This window comes from Mustela erminea, chromosome 14, assembly GCF_009829155.1.
Source record: "Mustela erminea isolate mMusErm1 chromosome 14, mMusErm1.Pri, whole genome shotgun sequence".
Classification (NCBI taxonomy): domain Eukaryota; kingdom Metazoa; phylum Chordata; class Mammalia; order Carnivora; family Mustelidae; genus Mustela; species Mustela erminea.
In genome coordinates, this window is record NC_045627.1 from 82,915,835 (window position 1) to 82,937,171 (window position 21,337).

Below are 21,337 nucleotides of genomic sequence, written 5' to 3' on the forward strand. Positions count from 1 at the left end.
GTTCGAATTGAGATCCCCTAAAATGCCAGGTGGGCTCGGAGTGGAGCGCACGGCTGTGAGAGCCCTCGCCAGCCTGCTCTGGGCCCACATCCGTGGCCTCCCAGGATCAGGCCAGGTTTCCATTGGCTTGCCGACTGTGGGCCACCCTGCTGGGTATCTGTGGAGCCCGAGCCAACCCCTCTGTGCCCATACTGCTTTGCCACCACGGGAGGGTCACTGTGGGCACCTCCAAGGGGCCCCAGGACAGGTACCCGCCCCCCCACCGCCCCGTCTTACAAGGGAAGCTGGCCTGGTCCCAGGCCTCCAGCGGCCCCCAGAATAGGGTCGAGTCTGTCAGGCTTGCTTCTGCCCAAGGGATTTCTTGAGTTTTTTAGAGCCAGTTAGCAACTCTCCAATACACAATTAAATGTTTATATGCATGGGTAAATACATGCTCCGGGCTAGGGCTGCACGGCTGGCAAGGCAGATGCTGTCAATGCTGTAAGTCACCATTTCTCTAGTTTTTCATGACTGGATGCCATTGCTGGAGCGTGCTGTTGAAGGGGACACAGGGAGGGAACTTGAGTACTGAATTGCCCTGTCCATCCAGTTAATGTTAGAGTAGGGAGAAGGAGTGGGGTCTAAGACTGGGGGACAACCCACACCCCAAAACACTGTTGCTTTGCTGGAGGCAAGACCATACCACAGAGGGGCCTGAGACGGGGGGCCAGGCTGCAGGTGGGGAGGCCTCCGTTCTGCCTGGGAAATGACCCCCCTGCCCGCTCAGGGATTCAGTGGAACCGTCTATGCTAAAAATGCTCTCCACCGTTGACCCCTTTGCAAGTCTGATCTGATGTTCCCGATGCCTTGAGTGACCTGCCCCTGCCCCTAATTATTTACATGAAGGAAAAAGGAAGGGAGGGAAGAGTCCTTAACTGTGGTTAGGAATAGACCGTAGAGAAATCCTCTCGTGCCGGAAGAGCGCTGGAGATGGCTGGCACGGTGTGGAAGTAGTTGACGGCGCTCGGAGATGGTAAACTGTATGTTGTGTGAACTGCGCTGCAATTTAAAAAAGAATCCTTTCACCCTGGCCCCGCCTCTGGTTAGACTCTCACCCAGAAGTGCCAAGATGCTGGACTCCTTTACTCTCTGAGTTCCAGTGAGCGGGAAGGGACTTTCCCTGAAGACCCAGAACGTTCTTCCTGTTTCTGGCTCTGTCTGTGGTTTGCTGTGTCGGCCTGCCAGTCCGTCAGTGGGGTCGCGCTCATCCGTGTCAGCAGTCGAGGTCCCTGCCCCGCACCTCACTTGGTTCAGACGTTCTTGGATGAATCTGGATACATTAACCTCACCAAAATCTGCTTTTTAAAATAAGAACATCTGGCTAATTTTAGCTGCGTGTTCTGGGCCAGCTCTCCAAAATGGCATCTCTTTAAAAGATTTCCAGCTCGAGGATTCTTTCCCTGGGGGGCAGCGATGATCTCGGGTGTCGGGTGGGGATGGATCGTCAGCGTGGACATCTCTTAGCCGGTGTGCGGCGGCGGAGGCCGGAGGGCGTGGCTTCGGTCCGCGCTGTGTAGCTCTGGACTGTTCTGTACCCCTGTTTGCTGTGTTCACATTCTCCATTTTATTTCCAGTGACACATTTAGGGTGAAAAGGTCGCCAAAACGGTCTCCTCTCTCTGATCCGCCTTCTCAGGTACGATATCCCTTTGATTCGCATGATTTTACCCCTTACCCGGGTTTTGATTCCCTGTTGGTCAACAGAGCTTTCTTTTCTGCTCATCACGGGCCCGTTTCCAGCATCCTCTTTGCCTCCTACCTGGGGGCTCCCTTGCCGTTTGCAAGACATCATTTTGATCCCTGCCCTTTGGGGCTGATGAGAGCGTGTCTCAAGAGTAGAGAAACAGGTGTTTGGTGGTTTCTGGAGGAATCACGCTGACCCATTCTGTTCGGTTCATCTGCGGAGAACACCTGTGAATACCAAATTGAGAAAGTCCTCGGAGGTAAATGAAGATCTAGTGAGAAAGGAGTGTCAGGCGCACTGGATTGTGTAGCCAAAACCCAGGCAGGGAGATCGAGGAAATCACGCCCTGAAGAAGTGGGGTTTGGGCCCTTTCCCCTCTCACTAGTTCCTTCATGAGATAGATCTGCACCATGACGGACCGAGAAGGTTGGCCTCGGGCATGTGTGTCGGGCCCTGATCTGAGCTAGGGACGTCCCAGCCAGCAGACCGGAGCAGGTGGGGCGGCCGAGAAAGGCACCCAGACCCAGGAGAGGAGCCTGGGGTCCCAGTCCCAGCTTGGCTCTTAACAGTTCTGGGCTCCCCACCAGTGCTCATCTGCCCGCCCTGTGCAGATCCTCTGGGGACAGGCATGAAGATTGCCAGGCGATGTTGATGTGATCAGTTCACAGGCCCCAAAGCACTGTGTGGACATAACACAGTAGTTGCAGTACATAAAAGTGCTAATAAGTAAATTTCCTTATTTTTTTCAAAGTGGATGAGCAGGAAGTTCTGTGATAACCCAGACACAAACTCCTGATTTTCTTTTTTTAAACCCACGGTTACCCACCCCCCCACTCCACCCCAGTAACAACCCATCAGGAAAGGGAATAAGGGAATTCACAGAGGAAAGAATTTGCGTCCTTGGGACCACTTTGAGCAAAGTCCAAGGATGTGCTGAGGACGTTGATGGGGACCTGTCCTGGCTGGAGGGACTGCAGACCCGGGTGGGAGGGCGCCGCTGGGGACCAGAGACCGTGTGAGAGGAGAGACTGCTTCTCTTTTGCTCCCAGGACTCCACGCCAGCGGCGACACCAGAAACGCCGGTCATCTCCGCGGTGGTCCACGCCACCGATGAGGAGAAGCTGGCGGTCACCAACCAGAAGTGGACGTGTGTGACGGTGGATCTGGAGGCTGACAAGCAGGACTACCCACAGCCCTCGGACCTGTCTACCTTCGTCAATGACACCAAATTCAGCTCGCCCACAGAGGGTAAGCCCCTTGGTGGTGGCCGGACCCCCACCCTGCCTTGGAGACCACCTTCCCTGCGGAGCACAGGGTCAGGGAAAAAACCTCCAAGCCAGGTCTCCTTGCCATCCAGGCACTCCAAGCTAAGGCTTGAACCCAGCTGTACCCCAACCCCAAGATGCCAGCCGAGGGCCAATCCGCTCAGAGCCCCCCAGTTCCTGCCCTGAGCTCACTCGAGCTTTGCTTACTCTCTGGCTTACTCGCCTGGGTGATTTTGAAACACGATCGCAGCTGTAGGCAGCACCGTCAAGCCAGTTGCTCCGTGTGGGTCAAGACCCGCCCAGGTCTGGGGTCTCCCAGGGCCACCACCGTGCATCAGCCCCACAGCACGTTCCACAGTGGGAGCCACACCTTCCACTCAAGCCCCCAAACCAGACGGTTCACTCCAGGCTTGCCAGCCAGAGGCCCATTTTCCTGAACGGGACCCCAGGCGTGTTGCTTTGCTCATCAATATCTTTCTTCCTCCTACATGTATTTTTGCTTTCAGCTTTCTGTCTGATCCTTTGGCTTGAAAAATTCATCTGTGTTAAGTCAGCACAGCATGATTGGGTGAATCAAGACTTTTTCTTTTCTTTCTTTTTTTTTTTTTTTTTTTTTTGGTAAACTGCTTACTCCGCTAACAGTGATTTTTCTGAATCTCTGTATTGGCTCCCACACTTTCCCTTCTTTGTCAGGAACACTGCTGGGGCCTGAAACCATCTCGTGGGCTGATGGTGATGGTGGTCTTTCCTGCTTCTGCCCCTCCAGGGGCTTCCCTCCAGCACTTGGAACTGTTGGGATGGTTCTCAGTCTCCCTTTCCAAGCTCTTGATATCCAACCATTCCAAAAAAATGAGTAGAAATCAATATGACGGCCACCGCACCTGAAAAGCTTACCCGTACTTCTTGGCTGCTGCTAAGGAACCCCCGCCTCCCTGCCCCTCCCCCCACCCCCACCTGCTCCCTCCCCGCGGGCAGTGGTGTAACAGAGAGTGGGTAGCTTGTATTGCTTCCTTGGCACGCTCCCCTGTCCTGGCCACTCGCCAGCTTGCTTTGTGCCCATAGTCTCTGAACGACACGAGTGAGGTCCATTTCATTTTGGGCGGGGGAGGGGGGTTTGGATATGGACCTTCTCACCAGATTGCCGCTCTATGGTTTGAAGATGAAAAGACCATCTGAAGTATGTGTAGTTGGGTGTTTTGGCGTTGTGTGTTCTGTAGAATAGAGGCTTTTGGTTGGCTTTCCGGGCTGCCCTCAGGTTGGGGTTTGGGAGGCTTGATAGTGACCATCTCACTGCAGCCTGACCCCAGGGGCCCTGGGTTCTGGCCTCTGCCCTTCCATAGGCCTTTCCTCTGTACACACACCTGGGCCACGAGCCCCGCTGGAAGGAACCCCTTGGCCCCATGTGTGCACCTCCTCCCAGGCTTGGCTGTCTCCGCAGTGCCCCGTGTCCTGTCTCCCATGCTTGGCTTGGGCTTCTCTGGGGTCACTTTTTTTTTTTTTTTTAGATTTTATTTATGTATTTGACAGACAGAGATCACAAGTAGGCAGAGAGGCAAGCAGAGAGAGAGAGGAGAAAGCAGGCTCCCCGCTGAGCAGAGAGCCCGGTGTGGGGCCCGATCCCAGGACCCTGAGATCATGACCTGAGCCGAAGACAGAGGCTCAATCCACTGAGCCGCCCAGGTGCCCCTGGGGTCACTTTTTGATGTAATGATGATGACATGCTTTTTTTAAAAAAGATTTTATTTATTGGAGAGAGAGCACAAGCAGGGGGAGTGGCAGGCTCCCCACTGAGTGGGGAGCCCAATGTGAGACTCCATCTCAGGACCCTGGGATCATGACCTGAACCGAAGGCAGATGCCTAACTGACTGAGCCATCCAGGTGCCCCAATACGTGCATTTTTTTAAAAATTTTATTTATTTATTTGACAGAGCACAAGTAGGCTGAGAGGCAGGCAGAGAGAGAGGAAGGAAAGCAGGCTCCCTGCTGAGCAGAGAGCCCGATGCAGGGCTCGATCCTCAGACCCTGGGATCATGACCTGAGTCGAAGGCAGAGGCTTTAACCCACTGAGCCACCCAGGCGCCCCCCAATACGTGCATTTTTAATAGAAAATATAAAGATCCTAATAGTACCTGTTAAGCTAATCGGTGTCCCAATCTATGCTAACATGTTTGTTCGTCTTTGGCATGGAACCAAAACAGACAACTCATTAGCTCAGTGATATATTTGATCATTGCTGACATATTTGATCATTGCTTATTTTCTGCAAAAATTCAACTGATAGGTAAACCTGTACATTTGAACAAAGCTCTATTAAACCTGCCTTCTTAGAAAATGATCGGGAAGATTCGGGAAGTCCCAACTGGGCGGGCAATCGGAAACTGTCATCTGTACATACAAGGGACAGTTAGAGTTTCAGGAGGTGTTGACCCTGCATTCACCTTTGACCACGGCCTGCTTCCCTCCAGAGGTCGGGTGTAGAAACTGGATGCCCAGCCCCCCTATCAGATCGTCCTTCCTGTTAACTTACTGAGGTCATGTCCAGACATGCACCAGGGGTGCTGGTATCATCACCAGAAAGAATCTGGCCAGAGCTGTAGCCTTGATTGAGGCTTTGTTCCACAGAAGTCACAAATCACAGGAAAACGAGATTTGGGGTTAGAAATAACGACCCTCTAAACAGGTGTTTGCTACAAGACCAGTTCTCAAAGTGACGTATAGGGAGGGCTTGACACCAGTGCAGTGCTCTGAGTCCCACTGAGGCTCCTGGATATGTGATTTCATTTCGTTCTCAGTTCTAGAGAGTGGATTTCTGCTCCTCCCCACCTAGCAGCAAGGAAGCCCAGACTTTGAGCCGTGCCAACTTGCTGAGCGATGTGGGGCGAGTCCCTGTAGATCAGGGCTGCCAGACTCCTCAGCGTCCTGCCCTTCCTCACCACGCTTCCGTGTGTGAGCGCCCTGCTGCCTTCTCTCATCGTCTCTAGAAAGAGGGTGTGGAACCCAACGGTGCTTCCCGACCTGGGTCCACAAGAGCTTCACGCTGTTGGAGTAGTTGGAGAAACCTGGATGGAACTAGTTTAGAAAGATGCCCAGCTCATTAAAAGGATGTGTCTGGGTGGTAATATCATCAGCTCATGGCAACACTGATCATATTCCTGATTAAAAACTCAGATTGGGGAGGCCTGGGTGGCTCAGTTGGTTGAGCAGCTGCCTTCGGCTCAGGTCATGATCCCAGGGTCCTGGGATCGAGTCCCACATCGGGCTGCTTGCTCGGCAGGGAGCCTGCTTCTCCCTCTGCCTCTGCCTGTGCTCGCTCACTCCCTCTCCATCTCTGACAAATAAATAAAAATCTTAAAAAAAAAAAAACAAAAAAAACCCCTCAGATTGGCGATCTCAAATGTTTTTCTTCAGATGCTTGCTTAGTAAATGGCCTCTTGCACGATCTTGGAAACATGGTAGGGAAAATCCTAGTTCTTGCGGTCCTTAGGGATTCCAAGATGAGGAGCCTCCGAAGCCTCTCCCAGCTCTGGTCCCAGAGACCCAAGGAGAGCAGTGTTTTAGAATCACAAGTCTGGTGGGCCTTTGAGGGTCACCCAGCAACCCTGTCTCCCTAACACACAGTGACATTTACCCCCACCTTCCCGCTCCAACAGAGGGGAAGGTGCCCCCCTCAAGAGCCTAACTCTTGTTCTATGGCAGGCGCCATCGCTGTCACACTACAGACTTTCAGAGGAGTGACAGTGAGGACATTGGGAGGAACATCCTTATCCCCTAACAAAGGGTCCCTTCTCTCATCACTTATGTTAGAAGTTCCAGAAATACTAGCCATGAGCTGTTAAAACATACGGGGTCACAATTCCTTAGGTTTGTGTAACCTGCGTTAGGGCTTTTACCTGACATCATTAACTTTTTTGCAACATGGAGGCCCTTTGAGCTCCATTTGTAGGGAAGTCAGCAGGCGGAGGAAGCCAGGGAGTTGGCTGCCCCGACTCTGGGAATGACGATGTGGGCTCATCCGCATCCTCCAGCTTCTGCCCGGTCCCCAGCCAAGCTCTGGCAGCCAGAGTCGGAGGAGAACAGCCACCGGGCCCCCTCACGGGACGTTGACGAGCGTGAAATGATTACTGGAAGCGACGTCAGAGATGACAGGACCCATTAAAAATCCCTTTGGGCCTCTGCGTGGGGAGGCCGCACCCACCTGTCTTGGACGTGAAGGTGTTGGGCCACTTGGTGTAAGTGGTGTCGCCCTTCCCCGCCAGTCAGCTGCGTGTGGCCACAGGTGAAGCCGGACATGGCTCCGCCTCCAGGCCCACCCGCAGAGGCTTTAGCCCTGAAAGACTGAGAGCAGATGAGTGAGATTTTGGAAACAACATTCTGGAAGATTCTCCTTCAAAGCACAGGAGATGATGTCAATGACAAGAAGAGAATTTGTTTTTCTTTGCACCTTTTCCAGGCCTTTTTTGTTTTTGCTAAAGATTTTATTCATTTATTAGAGAGAGAACATGAGCAGGTAGGGGAGGAGGAGCAGGGGGAGAAGCAGACTCCCTACTGAACAGGGAGCCCGACGTGGGGCTCGATCCCAGGACCCTGGCGTCATGACCTGAGCCGAAGGCAGACGCTTAACTGACTGAGCCACCCAGGCACCAGTTGGTAAATAATAAGTGAGAACCCCACATGGCTCTGATTGGAAGTTTCAGGCCCTGTGCTGAAGGAGCGCCTCCAGGCATCACCAGGAACGGAAGCTCCCGTGGCTGATGCAGACATTTCTTGGGACGGAGTGGGGGGTGGTGAGACAATCCCCCACTATTTTACTGCCACCTACTGCCTCTGAAGGGCGGGATGGGGGGCACTGGACAATGGGAAGGGAGACCCCATTGGCAGGTGGGAAAGAAGGCAGGTAAGTGAGCTTGGTGACCTGAAACTCCCCCGATCAGCTGCCAGGGGACGAGCTAAGGTTCCAAGCGGGATGCATGACCGAGTCGAGCTGGTCACCAGAGCTGGGCACGCACCCAGGGCCTCAGTCCCTAGAAAAATCCCTGTGGTGGCTCCACGCCTGTTTGGTGCATCCTGGGTGCTCTGTGCCGCTGCGGGTGTGCTGAAGAGTTTCTGCTAAATAATTTAGGGTTGAATAATGCCTTGGTGCTGATAATGATACCTTGGCGAAGGAGGCCGCAGATGCACTGTTATCTTCTCAACTTAAAACAGTCTTTAATAGGACAATAAAATGATAGTCCTGAGGTCCTACATCTGGAAAGTGAGCGATCTGGAGGGGGCTCTAGAAATCACCTGGTCTCTCACTGCCCCTCGCTTACCTCACCTTTACAAGACAAGGAAGACAGTGAGTCTTCATAAATCCTTGTGCGCCCTAAGAACAGATACCGACTCCAGTCCCGGATGCTGAACGCAGCCCAGGGCAGGCCGAGCCCGTGGGCCGGAGGCGTTTACTTCCCCAGGGAGCTTCAGAGACTCAAGAGCCGTGCATGTGTTCTCAGTGCCTGAGTTCCTATGGCCATATCCCCACATGCTCGTGGGTTTGGGGACGGTCTTCCAGGAAATGTGTCCTGTTAGAGCTCAGATTCAGGAATCACTGTTTAAATGATACCTTCAACCGTAGGGAGAAACAGGTGCTGTAACGCAGAACTGCTCTTCCCATGTTATGGTAGAAACAAGCATCAAGGATTGCCACAGACGCTCTTGCAGACCTGCTTTCTGAGCAGGTCGCGTGGGACCTCTTGGTTTTCTTCTCAAGTAGGAGAGGCCATCTGTTAGCGGCGAATGTGGCTTCTGAGACAATCAGGCCCTTTCTGGGTTGGTTCACCTCCACAGCCACTGTGCCCAGCACGGTTTGGGGCACGTCATGTGGGCTCGGAATCCGTTCCCTGGACAGGGAGTTCCGCTGAGAAGCAGACCTGGGTGTCCTCGTGGACTCCTCCCCCCATCCCCAATCCCTCACTTGGGGACCCAAGGGACCGAGGGCTTCTAGTCTCCAGTGAGAGTTTTTCAAGTTTCCCTTCCAGCCTCTGGTCTCCAGTCTGTTTGAAATAGGTCATTTCTCCACCTAACTGGACTTGCATAGTCTTTGCATCTGGAAATCTGGTTTGGACCAGCCTTGTGGGCGCTGGCAGGGTTCTGGGAAATGTTCCAGGGGACTTGTGAAGCTTCTCTTAACAAGCAACATTGTAGGAACAATGTATGCTCTTTCCTTGCCTCAGAGCATGGCGGGGCTGCATTCTCAGAGAGGGAGCGCAGAGGGGTGGGTTCTAAATGCTGTAGCGATGTGGGAATGTTCTCCACGTCCTACGGGAGACTCAGAGAAAAGCAACACTCAGAATAGACTGTTTGAAAACTCAGTGCATGGAGCCCAGATCTGCCCCAGCTCAGACCTCTGCCGCTCACACCTGAACTCCCTTGGACTGTCTCAGGCGCCCAGATGGCAGGAGTCCCTTTGCTGCAAGAGGCTGACGAGTGGTCTGAAAATGGCTGAGCAGAGCCTCCCCTTCCAGCCAAATCAGAAACCTCGAAGAGTTAGTGGATAAGCTCAGAGTTGAGAGTCTGGTTCCAGATCCCACCCTGCCTGGCCCAGACCTTTCCTCCCCGCCCCACAGTCACTAACTCTCCTTTTGTTTCTTTTGCAGAGTTGGATTACAGAAACTCCTATGAAATTGAATATATGGAGAAGATTGGCTCCTCCTTACCTGTAAGTCCTGCCTCAGGCCAGCAGCGGACTGGCTTCTCTTCCCTGTCTTGTGAAAACGCAGGCGCCGGCCTCCACCTGAGCTCGGGTCGCAAATCCAGGGGGGTCCTCTGTGCCCGCAGTGTCCTGGGTACACAGTAAGGGCGAACAGGGACCATGGGGGGTTGGAGGTTTATATTCGGTCCCCTCCATGTGTCATTTTCAGGGAGCAAATGAGAATGCAGTTAGGCTTCCTGCATCATTATTTCCCTAGGTTATGGAAGAAGTAGTCGGAGATTTTCTTAAAAAGGTGTAGCAGTGGGTTGGTAGTTTTTAAGGTGTACGGTTATCTGTTTTCTTCAAATTAATTGCTTTATGTGACTGAAGAGTGGCTTTTCTGGCAAGACGTCCCACACACCCCCCCCACTTGCCATCCCTTTCTCATTTAAGTGGCTGTGATGGGTGGTGGACCCCGGGTTTCCTGTCTGCTGCCTCCAGGGCCCAGCAGGACCTCCTGCGTCGTGCTGTTGTCCAGTGATGCCGTCAGAGGCCCGGAGGCACCAGAAGGGCTTGCTGTGACATTAGTGGCCTGGACATATCCTCGTATCTTTGTCTTTCTTTGCATCATTTGTAGATGCTAGGCTTGCATCTCCTGACCCTTGGTCGGCAGAACATGGTGGAGCTGCTCTCCACACTGGGCCACCGTGCTCGTCCCCTCACCCCTCCGTCTGCCCGTCCCAGGCTGGGGTCTTGCCTACCCCTGTATTTATCCCCAGTGGCCCCATGGTTGGCCATCCAGAGAGCGTGGCCAGGAAACGCCGGCCCACAGTGTGCAGCACCCCAACCCCATTACGATCCCTCTCCCCGCGACACTGTTCCCGGCAGCACACATTTCCTCTTCCCTCCCCCTTGCCTCTCCTCTCCCCTGGCCGCACGGGCTTCCTGCTCCCTTCTGGCTTGAGAAGAACCAAGGCTTTTCCCCATGAGTTCCTTGTTCTGTAGAAGAGAGCTCTGGTTTTTATCTCTGTGGCGTGTTCAGGCCACCTGCAGCCGAGCTGACCTGTGCCTTTGATCCCTGCAGCAGGATGATGATGCCCCGAAGAAGCAGGCCCTGTACCTTATGTTTGACACGTCTCAGGAGAGCCCGGTCAAGTCTCCCCCCGTCCGGACGTCAGAGTCCCCGACGCCGTGTTCAGGGTATGACTTCCAGGAGGAGAGTGTTTCGGGTCAGGCCATCTGTCCCCAAGCCTCTGAGCCCCGTGGTGCTGCTTATCCTGGCGTGGTTTCATTTGCATGGATGAATTCATGCAGCCCACTTCCAGGTTTCTGAGTGTCCCCACGGACACACACACCAGCTGGTGAGGGTGTTATCGGCTGCCCTTTGTCCTGTAAACAGCTGAATGCGTGAGCCCCTCCCATCCCCCCCCCCAGCACCTACACTATGGTCTTGTGACTTGACCCATGGGGAGGCAGCTGTGCCACAGCACTCAGACCCGTGGTTCTACTCACACCCCTTACTAGCTGTGTGACCTGATGCAGGTTCCCTGAGCCCCTGTGCTGCCATCTCCTCGTGGGTAAAAGGGGGTAGTCATAAAACCGATACTGTAGAAATTTTATGAGGATTAAATGAGGCTCTCCGTGTTCTAGGCAGCCCCCCCAAACTGTGCCGTTCGGCTGGGGATGCCTGTCCTCCAAAGCCACCGAGAGGATGAAACAGAGATGCTATAAGGAAAGCGGAGTGCCAGGGAGACATTTGCTGTTCACGTGGCTGTGAATCAGCACTGGTTAGGGCCCTGTTCTGAGCCGGTGCGGGTGGGTGCAGGTGGGTGCGGGTGGGGTACCGCTCTGGGGCTGGGACCCTCCCATCCCTTTCCCAGCCCCATTCTCTAGCAGAAGTGAAGGCAGTTGCTTTGACTTCCCAGACAGACTTCTGAATCCACCCAGAGTATTGAGAAAGACGGTGGTGGTGGTGTCCCAGCAATAGTCATGGTGACGGGGACCGTGTCAGGTGCTTCACATGTGGGCAGTGTCTCCCTTGACCTTCACCCAGCACGGTCTCCTGTGCTACAGAAAAGGAAACCGAGATGCGGTACACAGTCACTTCCCCCAGGTGCGCCGCCAAGGGACGGACAGTCTGCCTAACTCTGGCTTGTGCCTTTAGCTGGGAGTGTCTGTGCTCCTGACCCGCCCTGAGATGGGGCTGGGCCACCCTCTCCCTCAGGTTGTCCAGTCGACAGGCTCCCTGGCCACCCAGCACCCTCCCCAGTTTCGCTCTGGGAATGCAGCTGTGGAAGCATGGGATGTCGTGGGAGGGTGGTTGAGTCCGGACTCCATCCTGGTCAGTTTCAGTGGGATTTCCAACGAGACAAAGATGCTCTTTGCTTCCTCAGGTCAAGTTTTGAGGAAACCGAAGCCCTTGTAAACGCAGGGGCAAAGATCCAGCATCCTGTCCCACGAGGACTGGCACCCAACCAAGAGCCACACTTGCAGGTGCCAGAGAAATCCTCCCAGAAGGAGCTGGAGGCCATGACCTTGGGCACTGCTTCAGACGCAATTGAAATTGTAAGTGGGGTTGGAGGGGCCTGAGATCACTGCGGGTGAGGCCTGGGCCAGGTGGGTCCCGTCACCAAGGGGTCTAGTCCTTCAGAGCAACACTTACCTGGCACCTGGCGTGGGGCCCCACCCAACCCCCAGACCACAGAAGCCAGCCTCCGAGACCCTGCGCCCTAGCCGTGAGAGAAAAGCTCTTCATTCTCTGTGGTTTTGTAGTTCTTACCTCACTGCTTTATTTGCCTTCAGGGTTCTTGATTTTCCCCTTTAGTCCCTTGGGGCTGGACTCTTGCTTTGGAATGGACTTCAGTTTGTACCTGCTTCTCCATACTCTAGGTCAGAGGCAGAGAATGATAGGGCAGGGGACACTCGTTTAGGGAGCACTTGGTTCTCCCAGGCCTTGGTGATGGAAAATCCCTCCTGTTTGTAGACCTCTTTGTATATCCCTCCCCTTCGAACCCCTCTGGAGTCTTGCAGAGTAAACAGACTCCCTGAATATCTAAAACGGGCTATCCTTCTAGGTGAATTTTTATTTTTCTCTCTTTTACCTCCTCCCCAAGAGGGTTTGAAGCTGTTGACTTAGTTACTTTTAGTGTTACTTTTGTTGTTCTGTATTAGTTGACCATTTGTCTCGTGCTTCAGATATTTATTGAGCACCTACTGTGTGGCAGTTAGATGCTGGAAAAATATTAGTAAGCAAGAAGAAAGTAGATAGGACTCAGTCTCTCAAAAAGACACTATGGAAGGTCTCATGCATGATTCAACTTCTACAGAGTTGGCTTTTGACTTTGGAGTCTTCCCAATAGATCCAGAGACAATTTTTCATTGGAAATTGTCTTTCTATTATTTAGAAAATGACCTTTACCAAAACCTTTGACACATACTTGTAGGTGTTTTCTTGATGAGTTATATTATGTTTGGAAAACCCATCAACTGCCTTGTCTCCCCCACCAACATTTTCAAATAATTAAGTAAATGTTAACTTCCATCCCACTGGTTGGTTAGGGAGTGAGGGTGACATGGGGGGTAAGTGGGCACCTAAGGCTTGGGGGATGGGAGCGCAGGAGCCCATCAATCTCAAGGTGCCATCACCAGCAGGTGGGGATTAGTCCAGATGAGAAGGAAAGTAGTGTCACCTCACTAATGCTCTCTTCAACGTTAAGTCAGAAATGTCCAGCAAATGGGTGCATGGTCCTTGCTTGGAATCGATGTCACTCTGTGTCTCCTCTATTTTTCCTCTGTGTCCTCTTCTGGCCTTCAGACAGCTCCTGAGGGCTCCTTTGCCTCTGCTGACGCCCTCCTCAGCAGGCTAGCTCATCCAGCCTCTCTCTGTGGTGCGCTTGACTATCTGGAACCCGACTTAGCAGAAAAGAACCCCCCAGTATTTGCCCAGAAACTTCAGGTTTGTAGCCCATGTGTGACCTTTTGGGGAGTTTGTGAAAACCTCAGTAGAGAATGAACTCCAAGCCCCAAATGAAATGAGACAGGATCTAACAAGGGATTGCTGGAAATGCTCCAGATGAAATCTCTTCTCCCTCAAAGACTGATGTGTGATGGCTTTTCTTGATCCAAGACGCCAAAATGATATAAATTGTGTGATTACAGATGGGACAAACCATTTGTATTCCAAATGGGAAATTGGACCCAAAGAGTCATTTTTCAGTTTTGATAGCCCCCAAAGCAGTATCTGTGATTTATTCACAGAACCAAGAGTATTAGATCACCAGCGAGCCAAGCTGTTTGTATAAATGGAAGGGGAGGCTATCTCAGACTCCCATTGAGATAACATCTGGACTCAGTCTCACATCTGGAACCAAAACAATTAGCTACTCTTTGCCTTAAACCTGACAACTTAATTTGATACCCTCTAGACTAAGAACTTCAGAGCAAACCTGGAGAGATGGTTAACAGTCATTTGAGAATATGAAACCATTCATGGAAACTGTTGACCATCTTGACATAAAACAAACAAAAAGGAAAGAAATCCAGTGAAACAGTGCAGTCAAAATTTTGATCCCGTTTTAAAAATCATCTCATATTTGACCACATGATCCTTCCCAACAGACATTCTGAAGGGCAATTAAAAAAAAATTAAACACTTATTTCATGATCTGCTGAGGTGTTAATTGTGCAAGAAAGCCAGAGCGTGTGTTTTTCCTGAGTCCCTGTTATAATACATTCACATGGCACATTCATTTCTTGGATGTGGGGCACATTGACGTGTTGTCTTGATGCATTTCCCCTGCGATTTGCTCACCCCCCGCCCCTCGGACAGGAGGAGTTAGAGTTTGCTGTCATGCGGATAGAAGCTCTGAAGCTAGCCAGGCAGATTGCCCTGGCTTCCCGTAGCCGCCAGGACACCAAGGTACGGGTTTGCTGCTGCCGTGCACGGCCTCTTGAGAATGTGGTGTGGTCCAGAAGTTTCTTTGCTAACCGTTGGCCAAGCAGGCAATGCCGGTGTTCTACAAAGACGTCTAAAATTTTCTAAAAAGCTAAAAGCTTAACTCTTGCTTAAGTAGACGCTGAGCCTATGTCTAAGATCTGCTTAACTCGGTAATGAAGGAACCAGCAGGGCGGTGAAGCAGGTCGAATGGAGGAAAATGGGGAACCCAGTGTAGAGCCAGTGGAACAAAGAAGGCCAGAATCTTTTTTTTTTTTTTTTAAAGATTTTATTTATTTATTTGACAGACAAAGCACAAGGAAGCATTAACCCACTGAGCCACCCAGGCGCCCCAAGAAGGCCAGAATCTTAACTGTGACCTTACTGCAAGGTTTGCTATAAAACCAGTTAATACTGGCTAAACAAGACAGTGCAGTATACCCTTCAAGGTTTTTTTGTTTGTGTTGTGCAAAAATCATTTGCTTCTCCACTGAACAGAAATCATTTGCAGCCTTTCTGTTTTCTACAAGTTAGTATCTAACCGTACAGAGACGGGACGCTAATCAATACTAAAGAGAGAAACCGAGACCTTCCTGAGACCTCGGACGGCCCCTTAGGCCAGAGTCAGTAGAATTAGAGCAAGGCAACCCTTCCCTCTAAACGGCAGATGGTGCATGTTTTAGGCTTCGTGGGCCATCTGGTCTGTGCCACGGCTGCTCCGCTCTACTGTCACAGCTCAAAAGGCGCCACAGACAATGTGTAGATGAACGGGGTGGCGACGTTCCAGTCAAACCCTCTTTACCAAAGAGGGCGTTGGGCCATTTGGCCCGCACACCATCGTTGGCCAAGCCCTGCTCTAGAGTGAGATACTGACAGCGCATGCAGAAATTTCTTTGCCTGGCTTCCAAGTTTGGAGTAATTTTTCTTAACAATTTGAACGAGTTGCTGAAGGTGTGCAAAACTGTGGTCCTCTGAGGTTCAGGCCGCTTCATTCCCACCTGATGCCGCACGTGTTGGGTAGCCTGGCGTGCTCTGTGGCCTTGACCGTGTTGGTGAACCTCTCTGGGCCTCCGTTTTTCCAGCTGTGAGATGGGGCTACTAACTGTGCATTTGCAGATTGCTGTAAGGGCTGCAGATGATGTGTGGAAAACAGGCACCGTGCCGGGCACACAGTAGGTGTGCAGTAAATGACAGCTGCCCTTGGTAACTGACCTTCACTTTTGCCTCTGTTGTCTGACTGGACACTCATAGCATCTCTGCCATAGGAGGGGTCCAGGTCCCATTTTATAGATGGGGAAGTGGAGTCATGGAATGGGGTTCAAGGCCCAGCAGTGATTCACTGACCCGGCGGGAACAGACTCCGGTTTCCAGATGGGAACCCCTTGCCTATCCCACCTCAAGGAACAGCTCACTTGGTCCAGGATCAGGAGCTTATGGGCTGCTCCTGCCCTCAAGGCCTCCCACATGTGGTTCCCCTGGGAACTGTCCACAAGGTGGGGGGCTCCCTCTCAGAGACATCTCTCAGTGAAAGAAGGTAGTCCCGCTGTGGGTGTCCAGACTGGGAATACTGGGACCCAGCACAGGGACGAGAATGTTCATACACGTTGCTGGCACTCCCGTTCTCGTCGTCAGCCCTTGAGGTTGGGTTTAGTGCCCATGAGTAAGATTTTTAGAAAGCATCAAGCTGTGAGGATTCGTTTCCCCATTAGATTTATTTCTTGATATCTTAGGGGGAATGGCTTAAGGACAGAACATATGGCTTCAGGTCTGACCTCCATAACTACAGTATATTCCTGTCCAGAGGGTTGAGGCAGGATTGAGCTTGTTCTAGTAAGAGTTCAGATGGAGCGAGGAATGTTCTGGAGTGCCTGGTGCCCCCCTGCCTTCTTCCTTTGGGGATGCATCAGAGATGACGGTCGGCAAATACTGGCCGGCCATTGACGTCTGTCAACGACAGCCTGTTCTCTGACCCCCTTTCCTGCTTTTGATGTAGAAAACATTGTCACGTGAATCCACTTCGTATCGGTTGGAGGGACGGGCCCCAGTTACCTCCTTATGTATCTCAGAAGGATCTGCTAAAAGAAATGCTGGTGGGGGTGAGCTGTCTGGGAGTGTGGGGAGCCTTTGTCTCAGCCACGGTAGCTGGTACCACGTTTCAGGTTCCTGTGGTTTCTTGCTCACGTAGACGCTTGATTGCCCCTCGCTGCCTCGGAAATCGCTGATGGAGAGAAACAGCAGCTGTGTATCCAATTTGCTCTTTTTTCTGCCCATAAATTTCGGCTGCAGGTGACATAGCCCAGTCTTCTTGGCAGCGTGGTCTCAGACTGTTGCTAACACAAAAATGAAATCACTTGGAATGAAAAGAAATCACTCGGAGGGCTCAGAGCGGCATGAAATGTGGTGGCCACGACTCCTGGTCGCTCACATGGGCCGCTTCCCTGTAGACGGAGCTGACCTTGAGCTGACCTTCCGAGGACCCAGTGGGGGTTTCCTGTCGCGTTAGTCAGAAAATGTCAGAGAGGAGGAAGGCTCCGTGGGGCTGGAGTGTTGGGCTGGGGCGTGTCTGGCTCAAGTGAATTCGGATTCCCTTGCATTCCCGGGGTTCATCGGACCGGGGTGGCCGGCTGTGGTACAGCAGCCCCGAGTGTGACCAGGATGGGTAGACGGTCGGTGTCCCGACTGTGTGGCTTTGTGAGGGGCACGTGGCCTGTGGGGGATGGATTTCATTCAGGTATATGACAGATGCTGGTGGTGATCTCTAAAGCCACTGACCTTTCTGGAGGAGGGGGCCCAGGGATGTGTGTGGGTCCGGTAGGAACCAGGGTCATACGGACAGCGAGCCGCCGGACCGGAGGAAGTCCCAGAAGCGGGCCCCTCCGGGAGGGGAAGGATGCTGATCTTTCTCCTCCAGGAGTCCTGGCCCATAAAGGCAGACCTGGATTTTCCGGGGGCAGGGAAGGAGTTAGGTCTGGGACAACCTGAACTGGTGACTGGCCTGATAGCAGGGCTCCTTCTCTAGTGCTGTGTCCAGAAACCACCCAGCACCCCTGGCATTTCACAACGGGATGCCTAAAAGCTGCAGGAAGTCTGGAGAGCAGGGGCAGAGGCCTGCCCCCTGGGTTTCAGCAACTGTTTGCCAGTTTGGGGAATTGGCCGTCAGACAGAGCCTGTGTTGAGAAGGATCGAGGCCAGGTCTTGACTCAGTGGGAAGGAGTGGCCAGTCGGTGGCTGGTGGTGCCTCCTGTGGGTGTGACTGGGGCACATACTGAGTGTCCTCTTGCTCGTCATCCTGAGCTGCTGTCCAATTTGGATGCGCAGCTCCCCAGGGAGAGGGCCCTCTCCTGCCCCACCTGGCGTCATGTAGCCTGGACGCCCTCCTACTCCACCCAAGGGCCCAGCCTGGTCCACTCTCCATGACTTGGCCCAGCTTACCATGGTCTCCTGGCCTGATCTAGATTCCTGGTCCACACTGCGTACACACCTGTCATGGTCACGGCCGGCCAGCCCACTCCCAGAGACTGGAACCCCGCCGTGGTTCCAGTGTCAGCTTCCCCTGAGGCCTAGCGACAGGGAACTGGCCACGAGGAGGACGTGAGCCTGGGTGAGTGGCAGGACTGCAAGGCCAGAAGGGCCCCAGGCAGGCCGTCTGCAGGTCTGAGGGTGAGGGCACCCTGGGGGTCCCCGGAGGGACCCAGATGCGAGTGAATGGATTGTGGGGCTGGAAGCGGGTTCCAAAAGCTCATGCTCTTTCTGAGTGGTGGCTATTTCACATTTTAATTTGTGATTCTCTTGGCTTTTGGGCTCCCCTGGGGCAGCCAGTGGAGCATTCTGCTAGAGAAACAGCTTAATCTAAGCCTGATGGTAACATATCAGCGAGAAACAAGCCTATCTCCCTTAGAAATGATTCTTGGTTGTCAGAGGAAACCAGGGTGTGTACTTTGAATTTCATTAACACGCAGATATTCCAGGCAGTAATTCAAATGGATTCTGAAGTCATCTGTTCCTTTATTGAAAACACCAGGTGGCCGGGTGAAAGGTGGTCCTGAGTCACTGTATGTGGTGGTTAACCATTGTGTTTACTTAGAAAGCTCATTAATGCATTCAGTTTTCATTCCCTTCCTTGTTGTACAAAGGACTTAGGCAGCTTGGAGATCACCAGTTCCTGCCCTGGTCGGATTTCATTTCTGCCCAGCGTGATGAAGTCAGGTTTACTCCATTTCCCCTCGCCCTTCAGAGCTGGCTTGTTTGGAGTCAGAATTGAATCTCATTCTGGGAAACCTTTTGGTCAAATCCCTTAAATCCTCCATTTTTTTCATTTTCCAAAGGCCCACGAAGTGCTAGGTGCTGGTGGGTGTTCTTTCCATTCTGATATTTTACTCTAATTTTTTTCAAAGGACACATTATTTTACTTAAAAAGTGACATGAATAGTTTTTTTTTTTTTTCCCCCCAGAATCTTGTGTTTATGAATTTCCTCCATAAATACAAGTAGAGTCTTATTGTCTGGGTATAACTTCTTTTTTCCTTCCTTTTTTTCTTTTTTTAACATTTAGTTATTTATTTGAGAGAGACAGTGGGAGCGGGGGTGGGGGCAGAGGGGGAGGGAGAGAGCCTCCCAAGCCGACCCCCTGCTGAGCACAGACCCCCCCCCCCCCCCAGGAAGGTAGGGCTTGATCTCGTGATCCTGAGGTCCTGACCTGAGTGGAAAACAAGACCTCTGGCTATAATTTTCTGTTTACTTCGTGGAAAGTTTCCCATATGACAAGTAGAGGCCTGAAAACATTTCAAACAGCAGAGATGAACCCAGGCACAAGGGAGCCTCTGCACCTGTGGTCTGCGGTCGTCCTTTCTTCGGAGGTCAGCCTGCCTGCCCCTGGGCCTTGGTCAAATGTCCTATAATGGGGGCTTCTTTAGGACCTGAGGATGGAAAGATCATGGCATCCCGTTGGACCGGAGAGCGTATCTCCAGGGTCTGGGAGAACGGGGGTGCCTATGCTCCCTCCCCTCTCTGACCGGAGTAATCATTAGGGTCTTCCTGCGCAGGGAGCCCAAATACGGACCCCCCCACACACACACACACAGAGCCAGGGAAATCCAGGCCCCTTTTTAGGACAGCCCCAACCACGTCCTTCACTGTGCGTGTGTACAGCTAACTGGGCCTAACCTATCCTCTGCAGTTCTATCCGTTCCATTTCTGCCTGAGTTTTCTAAGTTGTTTCAAGTTCCTTTTCTCTGTAATTGGGTGGGTGGGGGGGCTGCCTGTTCTTGCAATGACAGAGAGAGTGCCTTCAGGGGCGCCTCCTCCCCCCTCATTGTTGGGTCTTTAATCGCGTCTGCTTCCACGGTTCTTGCTGCAGACCCCTCTCCGCCACCTGTTGCTGTGCTCCCCGCTCACGTCTCTTGCACTGTCGCTGGGAGCTGCAGTCACACTCTGACGGGCAGACCGCCAGGCCTCCACACCGGACTGGACTCTAGTAGTTTACCCTGGCATCCGTGACGGCCACCAGGAGGTTAATGCATAGGACTGAGAGTCTGCTAGGCTGAGAGTGTCTTGCAGGCTTGGATCACCGGCCACCCCCCGCCCCGCTGTGCCGGTCCATGATGCTCAACATGGCCTTCCAGGTGTGCTGGAGACGGCTCGAGCTTGCTGTGCAGCGAGAGGGAGAGTAACCGCGGCCCTCTCCTCCCTCGTCCCCTCCCTCCCAAGAGGCTCGTGGCTGCCCTGGACAGTCAGACCAGTGTCAGTCGTGTGGGGGTGGGGGATCCCACCGGTTGTTGAGGGTCTCACCAGCAAATGTGGATACTGTCATTGACCCAGATTTCAGTGTTGCCGTTGTCACAGCAGACTTAAGGCAACATAGCTGCAAAGTAACTCTTCCCTTGAGGCATCCAGAAACTAGCTTTTGAAGGTGACGCCGGTTGATCGGTATGGTGGACGTTAAGCTCTGTGCCAGGCTATCCTTTCAGAGGGAGCTCAACCCATGCCCCCCACACCCCCCACATTGAAATGCGGACAGCCTTACAAAAATGATCAGATCTGCAGTTCTTCAAAACTAGGCAAATGTAGGTGAGAGTTCAGCGTTGCTCACCATCAGGCTTTTATTTTGCAAGTAGGGCCTGCTGGAAAATGGCCTTGGTTCTTAAGCTTTGTGCCTGAATGCCTCTGCGGGTGATAAATGGCTGTGATAAGCAGGCAGCAGACATGCTGGACTCCCAGAGTGGGGAGCTGCGGAGGCCCCTGCCATCAGCTCCTTTGTCTGCCCGGTGCAGGTGCCAAATGATCGATTTCCATAGATCGGATCTGGCCTTTCCCCACTCATCAGTCCAAGCATTTTCTCATACTTTGGATGTTCTTTGTTTCAAAACCATACAACTGACCCATTCACGCGGGGATGAATGCAAGTCCTCTTTGTCATAGGAGCGATATTAACTTTTCTTTTTTTTTAATTAAAAATCATTCCACAGAGAGAAGCTGCTCACCCAACAGATGTCTCCATCTCCAAAACAGCCTTGTACTCCCGCATCGGGACCAGTGAGGTGGAGAAGCCCGCAGGCCTTCTGTTCCAGCAGCCCGACCTGGACTCCGCACTCCGGATTGCTCGAGCGGAGGTACTGTGCCACGGGTATGGCTCGGGGGAGGCTGGCTTTGGTTGCCCTAGGAAAGCTCTGGTTTCTGCCACATGTAAATGAATATGTCTGTATGCATATATGTATGTACCCACCGTCCACAAGGCCAGCATCTTTGGACACA

The 21,337-nt window shown here is 52.6% G+C and overlaps 1 protein-coding gene across 8 annotated transcripts in view; it reads left to right on the top strand.

The window, feature by feature from the left end:
* TACC2 (transforming acidic coiled-coil containing protein 2) overlaps positions 1 to 21,337 on the top strand; it is a 203,079-nt gene that overhangs the window by 166,242 nt on the left and 15,500 nt on the right. For 4 of the 8 annotated variants that reach the window (XM_032311894.1, XM_032311895.1, XM_032311896.1 and 1 more), the window contains 8 exons: positions 1,614 to 1,674; positions 2,772 to 2,970; positions 9,621 to 9,682; positions 10,740 to 10,855; positions 12,049 to 12,220; positions 13,470 to 13,610; positions 14,484 to 14,573; positions 21,052 to 21,195. In XM_032311894.1, coding sequence (XP_032167785.1) covers positions 1,614 to 1,674; positions 2,772 to 2,970; positions 9,621 to 9,682; positions 10,740 to 10,855; positions 12,049 to 12,220; positions 13,470 to 13,610; positions 14,484 to 14,573; positions 21,052 to 21,195 — 985 coding nt within the window. The remainder of the gene's footprint in view (positions 1 to 1,613; positions 1,675 to 2,771; positions 2,971 to 9,620; positions 9,683 to 10,739; positions 10,856 to 12,048; positions 12,221 to 13,469; positions 13,611 to 14,483; positions 14,574 to 21,051; positions 21,196 to 21,337) is intronic. The other 4 variants (XM_032311897.1, XM_032311901.1, XM_032311898.1 and 1 more) reach the window with 2 other exon arrangements.